Raw genomic sequence first — 18062 nt, forward strand, 5'->3', positions numbered from 1 at the left:
TATTTATACTATGAAGAGTATTTAAAGGTTTTTTTAACATTGGAGTGAAACTGTGACTCCAGCCACCCATGAAACACCAACCATGTGAGACTCAAAGCTGCCATTACTGATCCAATCACATGTGCTGAGGTTGTGACTGTGGACAAACACAGCCTCTCATAAACTCTTTGATCATGTGTTTCACAAAAGGAACAGAACACAAAAACACAGACTCACCACTGAACATCCCCACCAGTGACTGCGTCCACAATACACTGCATGCTGCTCACTTCCACTAACGATGAATGTACTGCATCATTAGAGCCCTTCATGTTTCAACAAAGTGGCCACGCATGCACATACAACAGTGAGATCACAAGCAGACAAGAAAGAAAAGAAACATGCACACAAAATTATTCTTGAAAAAAAGAAAAACAGTTGGGTGTTTTTGTTATTGTTAAAAGCTGTCAGACTTTATCTGACACAATATACAGAAGCAAATCACCTAAATCACAAAGAGGAAATTTAGTCAGTTACTCTGATTACAGTCATGCATGTTTTCTCTGTGTGTGTTTGTGCTGCTTCTTTGTCCAAACAAACTCACTGGTTCTACATAAAGAACAAAGATTTGCTCTCTGTGGCTGCAACACAACTTAAAGACCTTTTTTTTTACTGTCTGTTTTGTTTTTGTCTCTCTGTGTATGGACAGATCAAATCAATTTCCCATATTGTTACAATAAAGTTACCATTAACTCAACTCACTGAGACACACTGGCAAATCAATCAATAAATCAAAGGTGGACAAAGTTCTGCAGAACAGCTGCACAGGAGCTCATGACCTTTGACTTTATTCATTAAGATCAAGTTCATCTCAATTCTCAGAGTGGAGGGTTGTCTCTACATTTCCCTGTTTCCTTGGAAAAGTTCATTTCCTGTGAAACCTGCTTTACCTGTTAAATGTCACGTCAAAGTGAAGCAAGAGTCAGTTGTTGAGCTGTCTGGCACAGAGTTCAACAACAGATTGACTTCTTACAAATTGCTTTGTAAAAGCAGTAGGTTCCTTTTGACCTACAGAGAAAGCAGATGGATTACACCAATCTCACACTTTTATCTTCATATGGATGTTTGTTCATCCTGATGATCAGAAGAGTGTTTGAGGATTTAACAGAGCTCTTAAGAACAACAGTAAGTGTTTGCTGTCTTTTTCTAAAATCATCTTCAGTCAAACTTTTTAGGTAAAAAGTTTCAGTTGTCATGGTTACAGTTCAGTTAGCTTCCTCCCACAAAAATGTTTGAACAGAAAAACTGTTTCAAAAACGATTGAGACAAATTTTTAAATGTTATTCAATTTCTACTGGATGTTAACCCTGTAAACCCTGAAACATGACATTTCTAGAAAATTCACATTTTGTTGGTCCAACATATCAAACGTCGAACCAACACGACTTCTTCTTCTTCTGTATCAGGTGTTGAATCTGAGATTGAAGAGTTGAGTTTGAACACACAGCTGAACAACAGGTCACGTGGAACAATATTCCATGTGACCTGTAGGTCGTGGCTTAATGAGTCGGACATTTTGAGATCGAGCAAATTGTTGAAGAACAAATTTTGATCTTTATTTAAACCTTAAATTTAATCTGATGTGTTCAGGTTTAAACTCAGGTTCAGTTATTGAGTGAAAACACCAACAGACTCAGACATTTAGGACAAACTAAGAGTCAGATCAGCAGAAACTGAGAACACGGACATGTCTGCTTTAACTGCATCACTCTGCTCCACGCTGATGTTTGTCCTGTTCGTCTCTGCAGGTGAGATTTACCTGATAGAAACTAAACTGAGTTTATTTCTGAGATAAAGAGTCTCAGTCTGGTTTACATGCTGATTATATTTCTCTAAGAAGTAGTTTATTACTCATTCAGTGTTGCGATCGACACAAAGCTGGGCGGAGTCTGTGTGTTGGTGCAGTTTGCAGCACAGACACAAAGAAGTGTAATGTGTGTGTCAGTGTGATGTGTTGTAGTGTCAGGAGTCAGGATGCAGCTACAAAGCTTTTTGTTCAGTGTATACAAACAGCTGTAGCTCCATAAAGGCAGCATGCAGAGACTCACAGTGTCTTATAATGAGAGGCTGCTTTCTCTCACACATGTTGTTCACTTATTATCAGCACATGTTGTTGTTTGTGGAACAGAGTTATTGTAGTTTTTTCTCATTAGTTTGAGTTTTTATTCCATTTGGACTTTTTGTGTTTAGTTCAGTTTAGTTTCCAGATGATTTTCTTCTTTTTCAGGTTTGATTATTTATTGCTTGAAGAGTTTTAATAGTTTTATTCTTTTTTCATTCTTACTGTTTGGAGGTTTGTGTCAGAGGCCAGATTCAGGAGCATCAGTACAGCTGTTACAATAAAAAGCAGTGACTCAGTCTGACAGACGTCCAGAGTCTCAATGAACTCGTCCATCAACAACATTTTATCAAACTAACAGATTCTAAAACCAAAGATTTGTTTTTCAGATGATGTTTTTCATCCGTCTCAGTCTTTGCTCATGAACTTTGTCTCCAAACGTCTCAGCCTGAGCTTCCCTCTGATGAACTCGTTCATAATCTCGTCCATTCTGCTCTCAGAGAAAATCTGAACATGTTCAGCTCGGCCTCCTGTCTTTGTGTCAGAGTCTCCAAAGCAAACATGACAGCAGCTCACTGCCATCTTCAAACCTTCCCTTTCACTCTTGCTGCTGTCCTTCTGTCACAAATCAGCCCTGATGAAGATGCTCGGGATCAGGTGAGGAGGAGGAGAAGACTCGCTGTGGTGACGCCTGAAGCAACACAAGAAGAAACACAATCAAAGATCATCATCTAACAACAGAAGACTGTCTTTTATTGTGTGTTTCTGATTGGCTGCTGTAGAAGTGAACAGTTGTACTTTGACCTTTAACCTCTCTGCTCTGTGTTGTTTCCTCTTTCAGACCAGAAAAACATCACAGCTGAGTCTGGACAGGACGTCACTCTGACATGTCGAGCTGCAAACAACAACATCATTATTTTAGAGTGGAGCAGAGCTGACCTGGAAGATAAATGTGTGCTTGTTTACCGGGATGATCACTTTGTTCCAGCCAACCAGGATCCATCTTTTAAGGACCGGGTGGATCTGCAGGACAGACAGATGAAGGATGGAGACGTGTCTTTGATTCTGAAGGATGTGACGGTTAATGATGCTGGAACATACGAGTGTCGTGTGTTCATGGAAGAAACACGCTCATGGAAGTTCATCAGCATCATCCACCTTCATGTTGTTCCTCCAGGTGAGTGAGTAGAGTTGAGTGTGTGTGTGATCAGAGGTGAAGCTGCTTCCTGGTTGTTGATGTTTGTTTCTAAAGATGTTGTTGATGAGACTTTGTAGAAAGCAGCTGGTCTGAGTGATGTGATCAGAGTGCAGTAGATAATGTCTGACAGCAGTTTGAAGAGCAAATGGATTCTGTTCTGTTCTTCACTCATCACCTACCTGACACCTCACACCTGTTTCTCACCTGCAGGTCAGACAAGAGGACAAGAGAAGGATGAAGACAAAGAGAAGGAGGATGGATCTGTTGCACTGATTGTTGGTCTGTCAGTTTTTGCTCTGCTTCTTGTTGTTGTTGCTGTTGTTGGTTTTTTGATCTACAGAAAACATAAACAACAACAGAGTGTGGAAACAAACCAGCCTCCTGTTTAAGTGCAGCAGGTTTAAAATGTCTCAGAGGGTTTTCCAGCTTTGAGTCTGCTGCTGCTGTTCAGAGTTCTGGGTGTTGTCAGTGTTTAAACTCCTGCAGAAACAGATGAACTAAGCACAGACAGCAGGCCCACAGCACTGTAGGTTTATTTCAGTTTCATCTTTAATGGCTGCTTCTGTTTTTGCTGACAGCTCATCTCAGTGGACGAGTTTCATCTTTAAAAACAGTCTTTACATTTCAGCTCTGTAGTAACTGGAACATCCAGAGGGCTGTGACTACAAATCAACTTCAACACAGTCAGGCTTTCTTTGTGTTAGCTGGCTCAACTAAACCTGAAACTGCAGTCAGAGACAGCAGGTATCACCGTGGTGATTATCACCTTTCTCTGCTTCGGGCTCTGAGCACGCTCAGATGAAAAGGAGTGTTTCATGTACCATGTGACTTTTCTTCTACGCAAAATGGTCCCTGTGAGCGCCACCCAGTCCAATCAGAGACGTTACTCATTGATAACTTCACTAATGTCTCCACTACATGAATACAGGTACATTGTAACAGTGTGATGTGCAGTTTAGCTTCACTCAGTGGCTTCAGTAAGTTACAGTTTAACAAGCTGCACATATGAAACATTTCCTCCAGCAGAGAATCGACATCACAGTGAAAACGTGGCTCTAACAGCTGATTTAAAAACAAAACTCTGAACATGAAATGCTCCTGACCAGGTGATCTTTCACCATCAGTTACCATGGTGATTTAGCCTCTTTCTGACACAGAAAGCTCTGACTTTGAGTGTGACACAGCTCACTGAGACATTTTGTTGTGCACGCCTACTTTTAACTCTTCAAACAAATGAAATCAACACTTGAACATTTTTCACTTTGATGGTTTTGTTTCCACTGACTGTAGTTACATCATTTTGAGCTCAGATTACATATTTATGAAGTTTTTCACACCTGAATCTTTCAATCATCAAGATCTGATTTCAGTTTTCTCTTTATCTTTGTGAGCTGTGCGGGTTGTTTACCCTCAGTGTCCATGAACAGTGTTACAGACCTGGGATCAGTGTTTTTGTTTATAAGATCAAATATGACCTCATTATGTGAGTGTGAGCTGTGGACCACAAAACCTCAACAACACTAATCCTCGATCAGCTGTTTCACTAAAATTACATCCAAGTATGAACTCATCCCATCGTTCATGCATCAGTTTGTAGCTGACAGATGGTTATGCACATCCCTGGTTGCCTAGGTAACCCTCTAACCTTAAATAACGCTATTGTTGTCACTCAGCAGTATGATTTGATGTAGTTGTTTCAATAGATCTCAAAGATAAGAAAAGTTCACCTCGGTACTCGCTGACTTCACATCAGTGACACTTATTGTGTTTAGAAAGTGCAGCTACTCGTGTTTGACCTTGTATGTATGTGTGTTTATGCTCTGATTGTATTTTCCTGCTGCTCACACAGCATTAGAAAAGCCTGAAAACGCAGTGTTCACAGAGTGTGTAAATGTTTGTATGAAGGACAGAGAACAAACAACAAAGGTCAGTGTGAGAGTGTCTCTGTATTTGAACAATAAACTCTTACTTTGGTTTAAATTATTTATTCTTTCATTTGTGTTGTTGGCAGAGAAGCTACATCATGTGAACTTCATCATATTGTCACATGTCATCACAGGGCGATCGTGGCTCAAGAGTTGGGAGTTCGCCTTGTAATCGGAAGGTTGCCGGTTCGAGCCCCGGCTTGGACAGTCTCGGTCGTTGTGTCCTTGGGCAAGACACTTCACCCGTTGCCTACTGGTGGTGGTCAGAGGGCCCGGTGGCGCCAGTGTCCGGCAGCCTCGCCTCTGTCAGTGCGCCCCAGGGTGGCTGTGGCTACAATGTAGCTGCCATCACCAGTGTGTGAATGTGTGTGTGAATGGGTGGATGACTGGATATGTAAAGCGCTTTGGGGTCCTTAGGGACTAGTAAAAGTGCTATATAAATACAGGCCATTTACAGATTCAAAAGATGTAATATTTGTGTGTTTGTTATTAACAATCGTGCCCCCAGACGCCAAAACAGTGCCAGCAAACTGAAACTGAAAAAAAAGATGTAAGTGTGAAAACTTTTTTTCTTGTCTTAATGTCAATATTTATTTTTCCGTTTCATTTTAAGGCGGCATCGTTTTAACCCCAACAAAACAAAACAAAAATGACAGAAAGTCCATTGAAATCTGAAAATATTCATTTTCTGTGCATGAACAAAAACTTTACTCTTTACAAGACAGGAAAACTAACAGTAGCTTTAAAATGTTTATAGTGTATCCTCATCCTCAGTATTGGAAACACGTCAAACTGCATTTCCTATCAAATCAAATCATAATGATCGTGGAAATTTCTTGATCTAAATTCTCTTCTAGATTGAGTGGCAAAAAAAAGAAGAGCTGCTGTTTGTGTTTGTGCAAGTGCAAGAAATACATATAGCACGCTCTCCATCCTTCTGCTAATGTTTAATGTACTGAAATTAATTCTAATTAATGAAATTAATGTCTAATTAAATTCAAAGAACTGAAGATAAACAGGCCACAGAAAGCACTTTGTCACCTCTGCTGTGATGTTAACTGTCGTGGTGCCTCAGACCTCGTCGTGTGATCTGACATTTACTGTTTGATTTTGTCTGTTTTCAGGCTCTAACTTTACAGGAAGGAACTGTAAAATAATCAAATTATTCATCATTGTGAAAACTTCATCATGAAGCATTTGTGATGAGCTACATTCCTCTGAACCTTCAGTTTGGTTATTTATTTATTTCCATCCTTGTTCTTAATGCTTTCACCATCACAGCACTATGAACTGTGGGTAATCCCTCAGGTCCACAGAGATGAGGACTCGTGAAAATGTGCATAAGGACTCAAAGTGTCTGCAGAGAGCCGTCGTGCACTTGATAACATGACAGCAGGACGGCCCTGAGCCCTCAGAGATCAACACAAAGCTGACTGTTTATCTGCACGTCTCAAACACGCCTCCATTCTCTACAGGGAGACGCTCAGAGAGGCTTTCACTTTCATTTCACAGGAACAGCTTTGCTTCTGTTTTACATGCAGGTGCTGCACAGAACACACCCTGTTCAACCTGTTTATGTGACTGACTGCAGCTCAGATAAGAGGCTGGATCAGCTGATTCAACTGGTCAGCAGGCTGCATCATTTTCATCTCTGCAAACACCAAACAGTCCTGTACACAGTGTGTTTAGTACTCTGAGTGCATTATTTGTCAGTAATTGTGTTAAAAGGCTCTGAGTTTAAGATGTAAACAATCTCAAAACCTGGATTTATCTCCACCATGTAAGCTGCTGACATCCACCTAGCTGCTGTTGAACCATGATTTGGACATATGGTACTCTAAGGTCAATGAAATAAGATAGGCCTGATTAAAGTTCTTCTATGTGAGGAGCAGGGTTTCAAATTGTGGATTTAACAGGAAGCCAATGAGGAGAAGCCAGAATAGGAGGAAGCTGCTCTGTCCTTCTAGTCCCTGTCAGGACTCTACTGCAGCATTTTGCATCAGCTGAAGGTTTTATGGGAGTTTTTAAGACATCCTGATAATAACCGATTACACATGATCTGATAACCGATTACACATGATTCTTTCCTCCCATGATCTGGGAGGAAAGAATTTGATTGGACAGTGAGGGTCATGTCCTCATCGAGGCTAGAGCGCACAAGAGTGGACTATTATACTGATTAGTCAAATCTCATTAGGCAATAAAACAACTATGGTCAGAAGAGAATGTATTCATTAAAAAAATGAATAGAATTTACAAATAAAATAGTTCCATTAAAAATTACGTGAACTTGTTGAGCCTTTCTGAGAAATGATCCATGTGATTGATTAATTATGGCTGCAGAGACCAAAAGGGGCCCCAAGAGTCTGGCTGCAGCCACTGGGGGGCGCCATATTGCGACTCGCTCAGACACATGAAAAATTAGAGGGAACATTGCCTGGCAGCCTACGTCTATTGCAGCATAACTAAGGGAGGATTCAGGGTCACCTGGTCCAGCCCTAACTATATGCTTTAGCAAAAAGGAAAGTTTGAAGCTTAATCTTAAAAGTAGAGATAGTGTCTGTCTCCCGAATCCAAACTGGAAGCTGGTTCCACAGAAGAGGGGCCTGAAAACTGAAGGCTCTGCCTCCCATTCTACTTTTAAATACTCTAGGAACAACAAGTAGGCCTGCAGAGCGAGAGCGAAGTGCTCTAATAGGGTGATATGGTACTACAAGGTCATTGAGATAAGATGGGGCCTGATTATTTAGGACCTTGTATGTGAGGAGCAGGATTTTGAATTCTGGATTTAACAGGAAGCCAATGAAGGGAAGCCAGTCTCAGACCAACAGAATAGACCCAGCAGAAGAAGCTACTTCCATTTAGGAGTTTTCAAGGCCTCTGAGGATTTCCTCCAGTTTTTATCCATCTATTGGTATCAAGACTGCATCTGTGAGATTTTCTGCCACAGAGGGAATTTTCCACGACTGCTACAGCTGCCAAACGCCTCGATGCTCAATCATCCAGGTAAGTAAATCTCCAAAAGTTGATTCTGTTCATCTGGACGCAGCGTTTTGTGGGAGAAACGTTTCGTCACTCATCCAGGTGACTTCTTCAGTCTGAGCTGACTGCAGGTTTCCTCAATCTTATAAACAGAACATTTGCATAATGACTGAAAGCAGCCCACTGAAGGAAGAATGGGCTGGGAGGTCAGAGATCAGTGGGCTTTGGTCAGTGGTTGTTGATCATGAACTGACAGATCTGTATCCTGTGTGTGCACCCACTGTGGGCCTTTCCTGTGCTTAGTGTCAGCCTGAGCTCCATGCAGGCCTCAAAGGCCAAGCAATTCAAAAGCTTCACCAAAACAAGGCACCACTCAAATAGCTGGACCCAGGCTCGCCGCCCTTATGGAGGAAAACATAGAAGATGATCTCTGTGAGTTATTTTTACTGTCATATTATAAAATGTGATGTTCTAGCATCATGTTCTTCTTCTTAAGCCTTTGAAAAGCTTCCTCTGTGTCCATTAAACTGATGACTTTAGTGCTGCTGTCTACTTGTTACATTTAGTACTGTTTAATTTTCAACCTAGGAAGATCTGTAAAAAGGACTCACAATATAACATAATACTGTAAGATTACTTACAGGTAAAATACTCAGATTGTACTTAGATAAAAGTAATCACAGACTGGCCCAGCCCGACTGCCTTGAAGCTCAGGTGTCTTCACTGCCTCCTCTGATAAGAGCTGGAGACCTGAGTAGGTTCGTCACCCATCAGCAGCAGATCACCTCTCGATCGGGCACGTTTTCATCTGGGAGGGTTTCAGAGCTCACTGCCCTCGGCGTCGCTGCTGGAACAACCAAGTTTTGCTATTGAATCTTTGACCTGCTGATCTCACAGAGGCAGGAGACCCAGAACATCCATGCGAGCTTCAGTTTATGCTCTGTCCTGTCATCCAATCAGATTTGCATGTAATACACTGATATTCAGCCCCAGCCTGGTGTTCTCTCCATCTCTGACCTTTCACACAATTTAAACTAACAAACTTTCTCTTTAAAACTGTTTGTCAATCACAATTTACTCGATTTATTATTATTCTATCACATATTTATATCAGTCATAATGAACTCAGTATGATCTGAGCTGTAAACCTGTATTTATCATCACAAACCTTTATAGCGCTTCAGAGCAGCTCCTTCAGTGGCTGCAGCACCCACGATGTGGGACGGAGAGATTTCCTCCCCTCTGCTGTCAGACTCCACCACAAAGACTTTGCAGCTGATCAAACACACACATGTGCAACAGGACTAAGTGTAACACTCTTTTTCTGACAACGTTGTATTTGTACTCAGTTGTACTCAGCATGTGTATTCTATTTTTTATCCTATTATTCTATTCTATTCTATTGGGTACAGTTGTGTACAGTTTCTTATTCTATTCCAGGTTCTCTCATGTTTGCTATGTAACTGCACTGTCCACTTCCTGCTGGAACAAAACAAATTTCCCACATGTGGGACTAATAAAGATGCTCTTATCGTTACTGTATAACCACAGGTTCACTTCACATTTGTTAGAATATAAAAGGACAAAGCTGGACAATTGTCATCACATTTCTCATTAGTTGCTGTTAGCACAGGCACACAAAGAAAGCAGAGCTTTAGCTTTAGCTCCCTACATCACGTTTAAGCCTGGATGTTGAGGCTTTTGCTTCCTCTCAGCTGTGATGACATCTCTGTCTGCTCCATCTCACCCAACATCATCCATCTGACCTGATGCTACCTGACAACTAAAGATAAAATATTAAATTCATTTTGCATCACTTACATTTAAAATACATTTAAGGTGGATTTCTTAAAAGGGAAGGGACTGACCTGACTGTTGTGTCGAGACAGGTGTGAAGGGAGTTCAATCCAGTCTTATACTACGGACGTGTTTGGTTTTGGTCTGTAATACGTTGAGTTTATTATCTATAAGCTAACATAGCAAATCCTCCATCCAGAGGCTAAAGTGATATCAGAGCTAGACTACTTTAAGTGGAAACAGATGATCGTCTGAGCCTTAAATGAAATAAGGTTAAAAAGAAATGCTGCTGTCGACAGTGTGAGGCAGTGAGCTCTGTTACACCATATTTTTTAATTTTCTTTATTATTATTATATTATAGTGTTATTACCTTCCTGTTACTTTATAATAGAACGACAGTTAATGGTAAAAGTCTTGAATAGTTTTGAATTTATTTTCCATGATCACATTTCATTCAATCACTCGTGGACTTGTGTGAATGTTACATGTGTTATTTCCACCCGTGGATTTACAGACACTGTGTGAACAGTTTTCATTTTATCCAAAGTTTTACTTGATGTCCAACTGATAAAATCACTGACAGACAACAGAAGCAGGAGCTCAGAGAGAAATTCAATTCAACTTTATTTATAAAGCGACAAATCACAACGTTTGGTTTTATTTTACAGAAACTTCAAACTAAACCAAATTCAGGACGTGTATTAAACCTGCAGCTGATCCCTGTCTGCTGTTCACTACCTTTGATCTGTTACCAGCATCATCTCATGTTCCCCAGGTTCACTGACAACACTGAAACCACCAGCGGGAGACTAAGAGTGCTGATTTAAAAAGATTCAGACATTTTATTTTGCTGCAGCTCAACATGAGGCTGGATCCTGATTCTTTTGTTGTTTTTGTTTTCTCTACATGAAGAAAACAGCAGCAACAAGAAGCACAGCAGGAACTGACAGGCTGACCTTCAGTCCAACAGATCCTCCTGTGTGACCTGCAGGTGAGAAACAGCTGTGAGGTGTGAGGTAGGTGATGATGAAGAACAGAACAGAATCCATTTGCTCTTCAAAACTGCTGTCAGACATTATCTGCTGCACTCTGATCACATCACTCAGACCAGCTGCTTTCTACAAAGTCTCATCAGCAACATCTTTACAAACCAACATCAGATTGTGTGTTTTGTGGTCTAAAGTTTTGTGCCTCTGGTTTCTCATTGGCTCACACTCTTGCAGAGCCGTAACACGCACATGAATGAGAGGTGGTGAGTGTAGTTCCTGTTAACAGGGTATTGCAGACCATCCTGCTAATTGCTGAATTTACTTTTGTCTGTCTGTCATATTTATGATGAAGAACAAATGTAATCAAATTACATATTGATATTTTCATATGGGAATTAATCCTGCAACATGAAACGCTGGGATTGGAAGTTCAGCATCGCTCCGCACATCATACCTGTGAGATGACAGACAGCAGTGTGGAGGAGAGTGCGACACAAAAACACAGAAATATGACTGACACCTGCAAACGAAGCAGCATCTGCTGCAGGTGAAAGATATTGGGACTAGCAGAGCAGAGTGGCTTCACTGTAAAACAAAATTAGCAGTGAGTGCAAAAAATTTCTGTGTGTGGAGTTCAACACCGTCCACTCAGAAGCTGCATCACTGGATGGTAGCTTTAAAAAGCTTGCATTCAGTGACAACAGAGCTGTTGATGAGGCACTTCAGAGAATAACTGCAGCAGCAAAGTGCACTCCCACCCAGCTCCACCATTACAGGGCCAAGTGAAGGAGGAGCCACAGACGTCTGCTGTGTGGAGCCTCTTTGATGAAAGAGCTACAGGAGATGCTACAAAGAGAAATACTACAGCTGATGTTATGATGGAGATGAAATGTTATCTTGAGGAGCCCCTCATCCAACAAGGAGGCCCACAGAGCTGGTGGGAGGCCAAGGCCACAGTCTTTCCCTACCTGTTGAAGGTGATGGAGGGGAGACTGTGCATTGTGGCAACATCTGTTCCTTTGGAGGGTCTTCTCAAAAACTGGGCAGATACTAAGGAGAAACCACATCAGCCCATCCAAGCTGAGGCAAGGTGGTGGTTGGCCCTTAGTCCACGGCTGGGCGCAACCTGAAAAAGTTACATGAGCCCTCCACCCACAGTAGGTGCCGTAGGGGTTGGGTGCAATGTGTGCTGGGCGGCAGCCAGGAGCGAGGTCTCTGGTGGACCAATCCCTCTCTACAGATTCTAGCGAAGGGACGAGGCGTGTCACATCTCTGGTGGGGACGGAGCCTGACGTAGTGCATGAGGTTGACGCGTAACCTGCTTTTAAAATGAAGTGTGGAGTTGGGAGGGCTGAGAGGCAGTGCTTCGTTTAACATCTCTGAGCTTTCCCAATCACAACTATCTCTACTGAATTTTGGCTCCGTCTAAACAGTTCTTTGAATTTTGTGGCTTTTTCGCTCATCATTTTTAACCACTCCTGTGTAGGGATTCAGAGCACCGTATGAAACAGGGCTGCTGATGAACTCGTCTGCATTAGCGCTGTCCTCTGTAATCTGATGGAGACTCTGCAGTCCCATTTGCACAAGGCAGCACTTCTATTTCCCAGGGCCATAGGTTCTAACTCTTTTAATTAGATTTAAAGGCTGATGTTGATCTTCCTCTTTCACAGAGGGATAGTGAGTCTGTGTAAGTGGATTTCTCATCCTGGTGTCTCCATGCTGACGTGTCTCTTGCAGGCTTCTGTGCAGCTTGCAGGTGACGATTAGACTCAGAACTGCCCAATCAGATGCAGTCAATGTGATCCTTGTTGTTAACAGCCCAAAAACTTCACTGACTTTTAGCTGGTAAAAACAGAGCTCAGTAGCTCTGTAATTAAATGCATAACCCCAGACTCTGGAGGAATTTCATTGCTCCTCCAGAGTTTCTTCATCAGGTCTCTGCACTCTACATATTAGCATCTGATGCCTCTTGGGTGTTACTGGTCCATTCGTGTCCATTCCCTCCTCAACCTCTCTCCTCTCAAGATCAACATTAGAAGCATTAGTTTGCAAAGAAAAGCGTCTGGACGCTCCAGACGCTTTTCTTTGCTAACTCCTTTGACTACGATGACCTGGATGACTGAGAACCTTCACAGACATATTAGAAGCATTAGTTCAGAGTAGGTTAATTAGATAGGTATAACTCAAGTGATTTGATTATGTGTTCATAATTATTAGTATTATTTGATTTGGCTTTTGTTTTGCTTCTGCTAAATGGCTTTAAAAAAAATATCCTGATTTCAAAAATTGTGGACTTTTTAACCTTTTGTGAAACAGTAATAGTAAAAACTTGTTTATTGCTATTGCATCACTCAAAGTGTTCTTACTCTATCCTTTAAATTATCCTTGGGGCCGATTTTTCCAGGGCACTAAATTTAACCTAGTTAGTTACAAATTGTACAGATTTGGAGGTGAACTGCTAATAACAGGTGTGACTGAGGGGAGGGCTTGACCAGAGGACCACCCTGGCAAGCACACCTTTAGACTGAGCGGGATCAACATCCGGAGGACTAAGAAGCACTAAGAGCATGGGTCTCCAACTGCAGTCCTCAAGGGCCGGTGTCCTGAAACTTTTGAATGCGTCCCTGCTGCAACACAGCTGAATAAAATTATTAGGTCATTAGCAAAACTCTATAGAACGTGACTGCATGCTGAGGTGTCAAATCACCCTTTTGATTCATGTTACAGCAGCTCATGAGTGAATGAACATGGTGAAATAAAAGTATCTTTAGAAGCACATTTTTCCAAACACTTCTATTGACTTACATTTGTTCAAATTTACTTGAGTAGGGTTCCACCTCTGCATGCAGTCAAGTTCTACCCACATGGAAAAGATATATATAAATCTGATAAAGTTTGTATCTGTCTTGAGTGAAACTTGTATGAAAAGCAGACAAGAGTGAAAACAGATATAATCTTGAAAAATTATATAATGAAACATGAATGTTTTGGATACTTACTAAAACAATATATGACAGTAATTAGAAAGTGGCCATTTTCATGAGTAAATCATGTAAGCCTTATAAGATTTACTTATATGTAGTCTATGTTGTGGTTCTGCTGGTGAGACGATGTGTTCACAGGAAACTTGAAGGTTTGTACATATTCATTCTTATTCATTGTGGTATTTTGTTTCCATTCTGTCATCATAATTTGGTCCATTTAGATTCTTAAATCATAAAATTGTTTATTTTAACTCATTTCAGCAGATGGAGAAGATGACATCACCAGTGACATCACATACAGTGTTGTGAAAGCATCAAATCATCAACACCCTCCAGTCAAAGAAACCAGAGATGGAGGTTTGTGTGTTCACCCAGGTGTCATCCACATACCTGAACCAATGACTTGGTGGTGTTTCAGGGTAGGATAGCAAAGCCCTCTTTTCCACGTCTTCCATATACAAGTTGCCCACAGTGGGTGAAACTGGGGAGCCCACGGCACACCCATGTTCCTGCCTGTAGAACTGACCCTTGTATGTGAAACAGGTGGAATTAAGACACAGTTTCAAAAGCAAGCACACCTGGTCCAACAGCCTTGTCTTGTTCTAACTACTTCAGACAGTCTGTCACCCTCGTCCTGTGACCACTTCCTGGGTCTCTTTCAGTCTTTAAATATAAAGTTTTTACAGCTTATAGATTTTAAGTTCTGCTCCAATTATTTGGGTAAAGATAATAAACACTTTGATGGCCAATAAGTGAAAGTGAAAACGTGATAAACGAATAATATAATTAATAAATAATAAATAATTATATTTTTTGATAAGTGAAGTTCACTGAACTGAAAGGAAATTTTGGTTTGATGATGGTTGACATGTTTTCCAAATAGAAGTTTTTCCTCTAGTGAGGAGATGCAGGTGCAGCAGAGCATTGCTGGAAGAAATGATCCCAAGGGTGGAATCTCCTGAGAAATCTTCAGAGACCCAGCGAGAAGTAGGGACCATAGCTGACAGCCCAGGCAGGGGTTGAGGTCAAAGGTCATGCTGTTTGGGGACCTACTGGTCATCATGAGAAGATTCTGGAACCACAGCAATGACCATAAAGCTGCACTGGATGGAGAGCTGTGCCACGGGGCTTTCCAGAGGTAATCACGAGGAGATTGTGGACAACAGATGGAGATCTGAAGGATGAGGGGAGCGTTCCAAGCTCCAATCGACAGTGCAGAGAGGAAGTTCAAGGATGGCATCATGATTCTGTGAACAGAAAGCAGAAGCTATGGTGGTGACGGGGAATGACTGACAGCAGTTTCCTATGAACATCACCTAATGCTGTGTCACTGTGCTATGCATGCTTTGACACTCTGAAGAGGGTCTTCCTTTGTGTCATTGTTGTTGTCATTTGCATCATGAACAAGACTGCTGAAGTGACTCAACAGGTGGGGTTATAACAGCAGTAAAATCATTGAATCCAATACCCTTTCCAAAAAAGGTTTTCTGCAGAGACGAAAGGACAATAGAGGAGTCATAAGTTTCCCCCCACAGGAAGAATGCATGAAATGAGGTGATGAGGGTTGATAGAGGCCATAAAGCAGGAGTGCTGACAAAGGCCTGCAGCCTTGAAGATAACTGAAAGCCACATTGACAAACAGCAAAACTAACTGGTGTGTTTGTTATACCCATGTCTGCATTTGGACTCTGGTCATATGGACAGTGATAGAAACAACTGGAAGAGACATTTATGAAGCTCTGAGGAACTCAAACCACTCTGCATGTGTGATTTACACACCTGGAGGAGATGCACCACAAAGCTGGAACGATTTTGCAAATGTTAATTTCTATGTTTGACTGTTAACATTCATTTGCTTACTTGGAGGGTGTCAATGGAAAATTGTATTTAGTAGTCAGTATGATCTTTTAGTGATATAAGTTTGCATATGGTAGAATGCTGCATGTAATCATTTGTGTGTAGAAGTATATAGTTGGTGGCATATTGAAAGAATGTCTCATCCTAGGAGGTCTGTAACATTCTAGGGTGTTCACCCCACATCCTGGGAGCATGAGAGAGGTCGTACCTTGTCTTATTGTTTTATGGCAGGATTAACGTAGCTATGTCTGTTTTAGTCTAAGTGCCTTTTGGTTTGATGAACTGCTGGACTTTGAGACCAGCAGGTTTAGGGAAGATTTTATGGGGCCACACTCTGACACCCCCCCCCCCCCCCCCCCCCCCCCCCCCCCACCACACACACACACCCACCCAATGAAGTATAAAATAAAGACCGGGGCAGTTTCTCAGGCGCGAGTCTCTCAGTCCGGAGGCTGCCCTTGCTTGCAAGAAATTCTGTGTGTTTCTCTTCTCTGAGTCTTTGCTGAAGAAGTATTTTAGAATATATTCCTTAACAGAGGGAACGATGCTCGTCACAGTTCTCTCCCTCATGCACGAGCAACACAAAGAGCTCTGGTGACTTGCGTCTTGTTTTTGCCATTGTAGTAGAATTGTCTTGGCGTTCCAGCAATAGGTCTGTGCTAGATGAACGTATCAGCAACCTTCAAACACGTGTGGAGAATTCATTATTTTTTTTTTTTTTTTTTTTTTTTTTTTTTGACAGATTCTTTAGTAAATAACAGAAAAAAGAAAGTAAGAGAAAAATCACCTGCACAAGTGCCGAGGTAGGTCTCCCTGCAGAATTGGTTTTCCCTTCATCAGGAGCAGCGCTGGGCTGTTTAAATCACGGACAAACAGGATCCTACAGTTGTTTATGTTTTTAAACCCATTTTGCACAGAGAGGCATTTTTTGGAAAATGCATTGATAGTAATGTTGAATATTATTACACAGGAAAAAAACAACTACAGTAAAATAATCACATCGTGACGCCTCTGCCTTTCTAAATGGAGGGACAGTAACTGTGTGTGTATGTAAGCATATAAAACCTGAAGACGGTAAGATTAACAGTATTTTGTCTCTATCTGCCATTCTGCTATTCATCTCAACAATAACGTGGCGCACAGCGTGGCGTGAAAATAGCCACATGCAATGGAGCAAAATATGGGTGTGTGTGGTTGGAGGATGTGTTCATGCGCACAAAGGGGGGGTGGAAATTTTTCTTGTAAAACAAAGGGGGGCCCAGCAAAAAAAAGTTTGGGAACCACTGGTTTAAACGATGTTAGGACAGAAATATTAGCTTCTTTCATGACTGATGAAGTTACTGGTTAATAAAGTTTCCAGTAAACTGTTTAATCGCAGCCACAGATTGACGGTAAATATCCCGTTTTTCTTCAGTGCATCTGTAATAAATATGTGCAAGTTTCAGTGCTTCGTTTAAACTGTATGATACTTATACTGACCCAGGGTCAGTGTAAAATACAATCCTAGCTGTGTGAACAAAGCCTGGCTCCTTTAATCCTGCATGACAAACCTCAGGATGCAGGTTATTATTACTCTTTCCTGCTGGCACACCTGTCACACCTGAGAGTCAGCTAGAAACTTACAGTGACGTGGACATCATGCAAAGACTGCCAGACTCTGTAACACTGCAAATGATCAGTGACTCAGGTTAACAAAAAAGAAAGTAAGAGGAAATTTAAGTCTATAAAACGTGAAAAATTCCACACACATGTAACTCACCACTGTGTGAACATCACAGGGGAGAAATCGTTTCTCTGAGTCAGAGATGAGTGTCAGTAACACAGAAGTTGTCATGGTCCCCGCACCTCGCCAGCTGACAGCAGTCAGGCGCTTTGTTTTGTTTATTCTCCTCTCTCGCCTCTGCTCTCCCTTTCTCTCTCGTCCTCTCCCACTCTCTCTTTCTCCTGCCGGGGCGGAGCTCAGTGTGGGCTCCTGCTCCTGGCCCACGCACCTGGAGATGATCAGCACACCTGCCGCTGATCATGAGAATTGGAGTCCTACTTAAGATGGTGAGTCTGCTCTACTCGTCGCTGGATCGTTGAGCCATCAGCGTCAGTCGTCCTGCACTCTGCAAAGTTTGTTCGTGTCTGAACCAGGAGACTAACTGTTTCTCTGTCTGTGTATAGATTTCCCCTGGACCTGTTTTCCCTGTGCACGGTGACTGAGCGTGAGCAAGAGTGATGGAGGAAAG

General features: G+C 41.7%; 1 protein-coding gene across 4 annotated transcripts; it reads left to right on the forward strand.

The window, feature by feature from the left end:
* The first annotated feature begins 971 nt into the window (after nucleotides 1-971).
* LOC120727399 (cell adhesion molecule 2-like) lies at nucleotides 972-5266 on the forward strand. Of its 4 annotated transcripts, none has more exons than XR_005694519.1 (3): nucleotides 972-1164; nucleotides 2940-3275; nucleotides 3507-5266. XR_005694519.1 is itself a non-coding variant. In XM_040021636.1 (3 exons), exons 1-3 carry the CDS (start codon nucleotides 1727-1729, stop codon nucleotides 3683-3685), a joined length of 576 nt encoding a protein of 191 aa, XP_039877570.1. In that variant the 5' UTR covers nucleotides 1236-1726; the 3' UTR covers nucleotides 3686-5266. The 4 variants fall into 4 exon arrangements, 3 of the variants coding, with proteins under 3 accessions (XP_039877570.1, XP_039877572.1, XP_039877571.1); XM_040021636.1 differs by lacking the exon at nucleotides 972-1164 and adding an exon at nucleotides 1236-1787; XM_040021638.1 differs by lacking the exon at nucleotides 972-1164 and adding an exon at nucleotides 1237-1787 and having other exon boundaries at nucleotides 2940-3280; nucleotides 4316-5264.
* Nucleotides 5267-18062: the final 12796 nt, after the last annotated feature.

Source organism: Simochromis diagramma, unplaced genomic scaffold (assembly GCF_900408965.1).
Source record: "Simochromis diagramma unplaced genomic scaffold, fSimDia1.1 OVJJ01000740.1, whole genome shotgun sequence".
In the NCBI taxonomy this organism is placed as follows: domain Eukaryota; kingdom Metazoa; phylum Chordata; class Actinopteri; order Cichliformes; family Cichlidae; genus Simochromis; species Simochromis diagramma.

Coding starts and splice junctions, on each gene's coding strand:
- LOC120727399 (XM_040021636.1), top strand. CDS start 1,727: ATGTCTGCTTTAACTGCATCACTCTGCTCCACGCTGATGTTTGTCCTG. Junction 1,788..2,939: donor TGTCCTGTTCGTCTCTGCAG/GTGAGATTTACC, acceptor TTCCTCTTTCAG/ACCAGAAAAACATCACAGCT. Junction 3,276..3,506: donor CCTTCATGTTGTTCCTCCAG/GTGAGTGAGTAG, acceptor TCTCACCTGCAG/GTCAGACAAGAGGACAAGAG.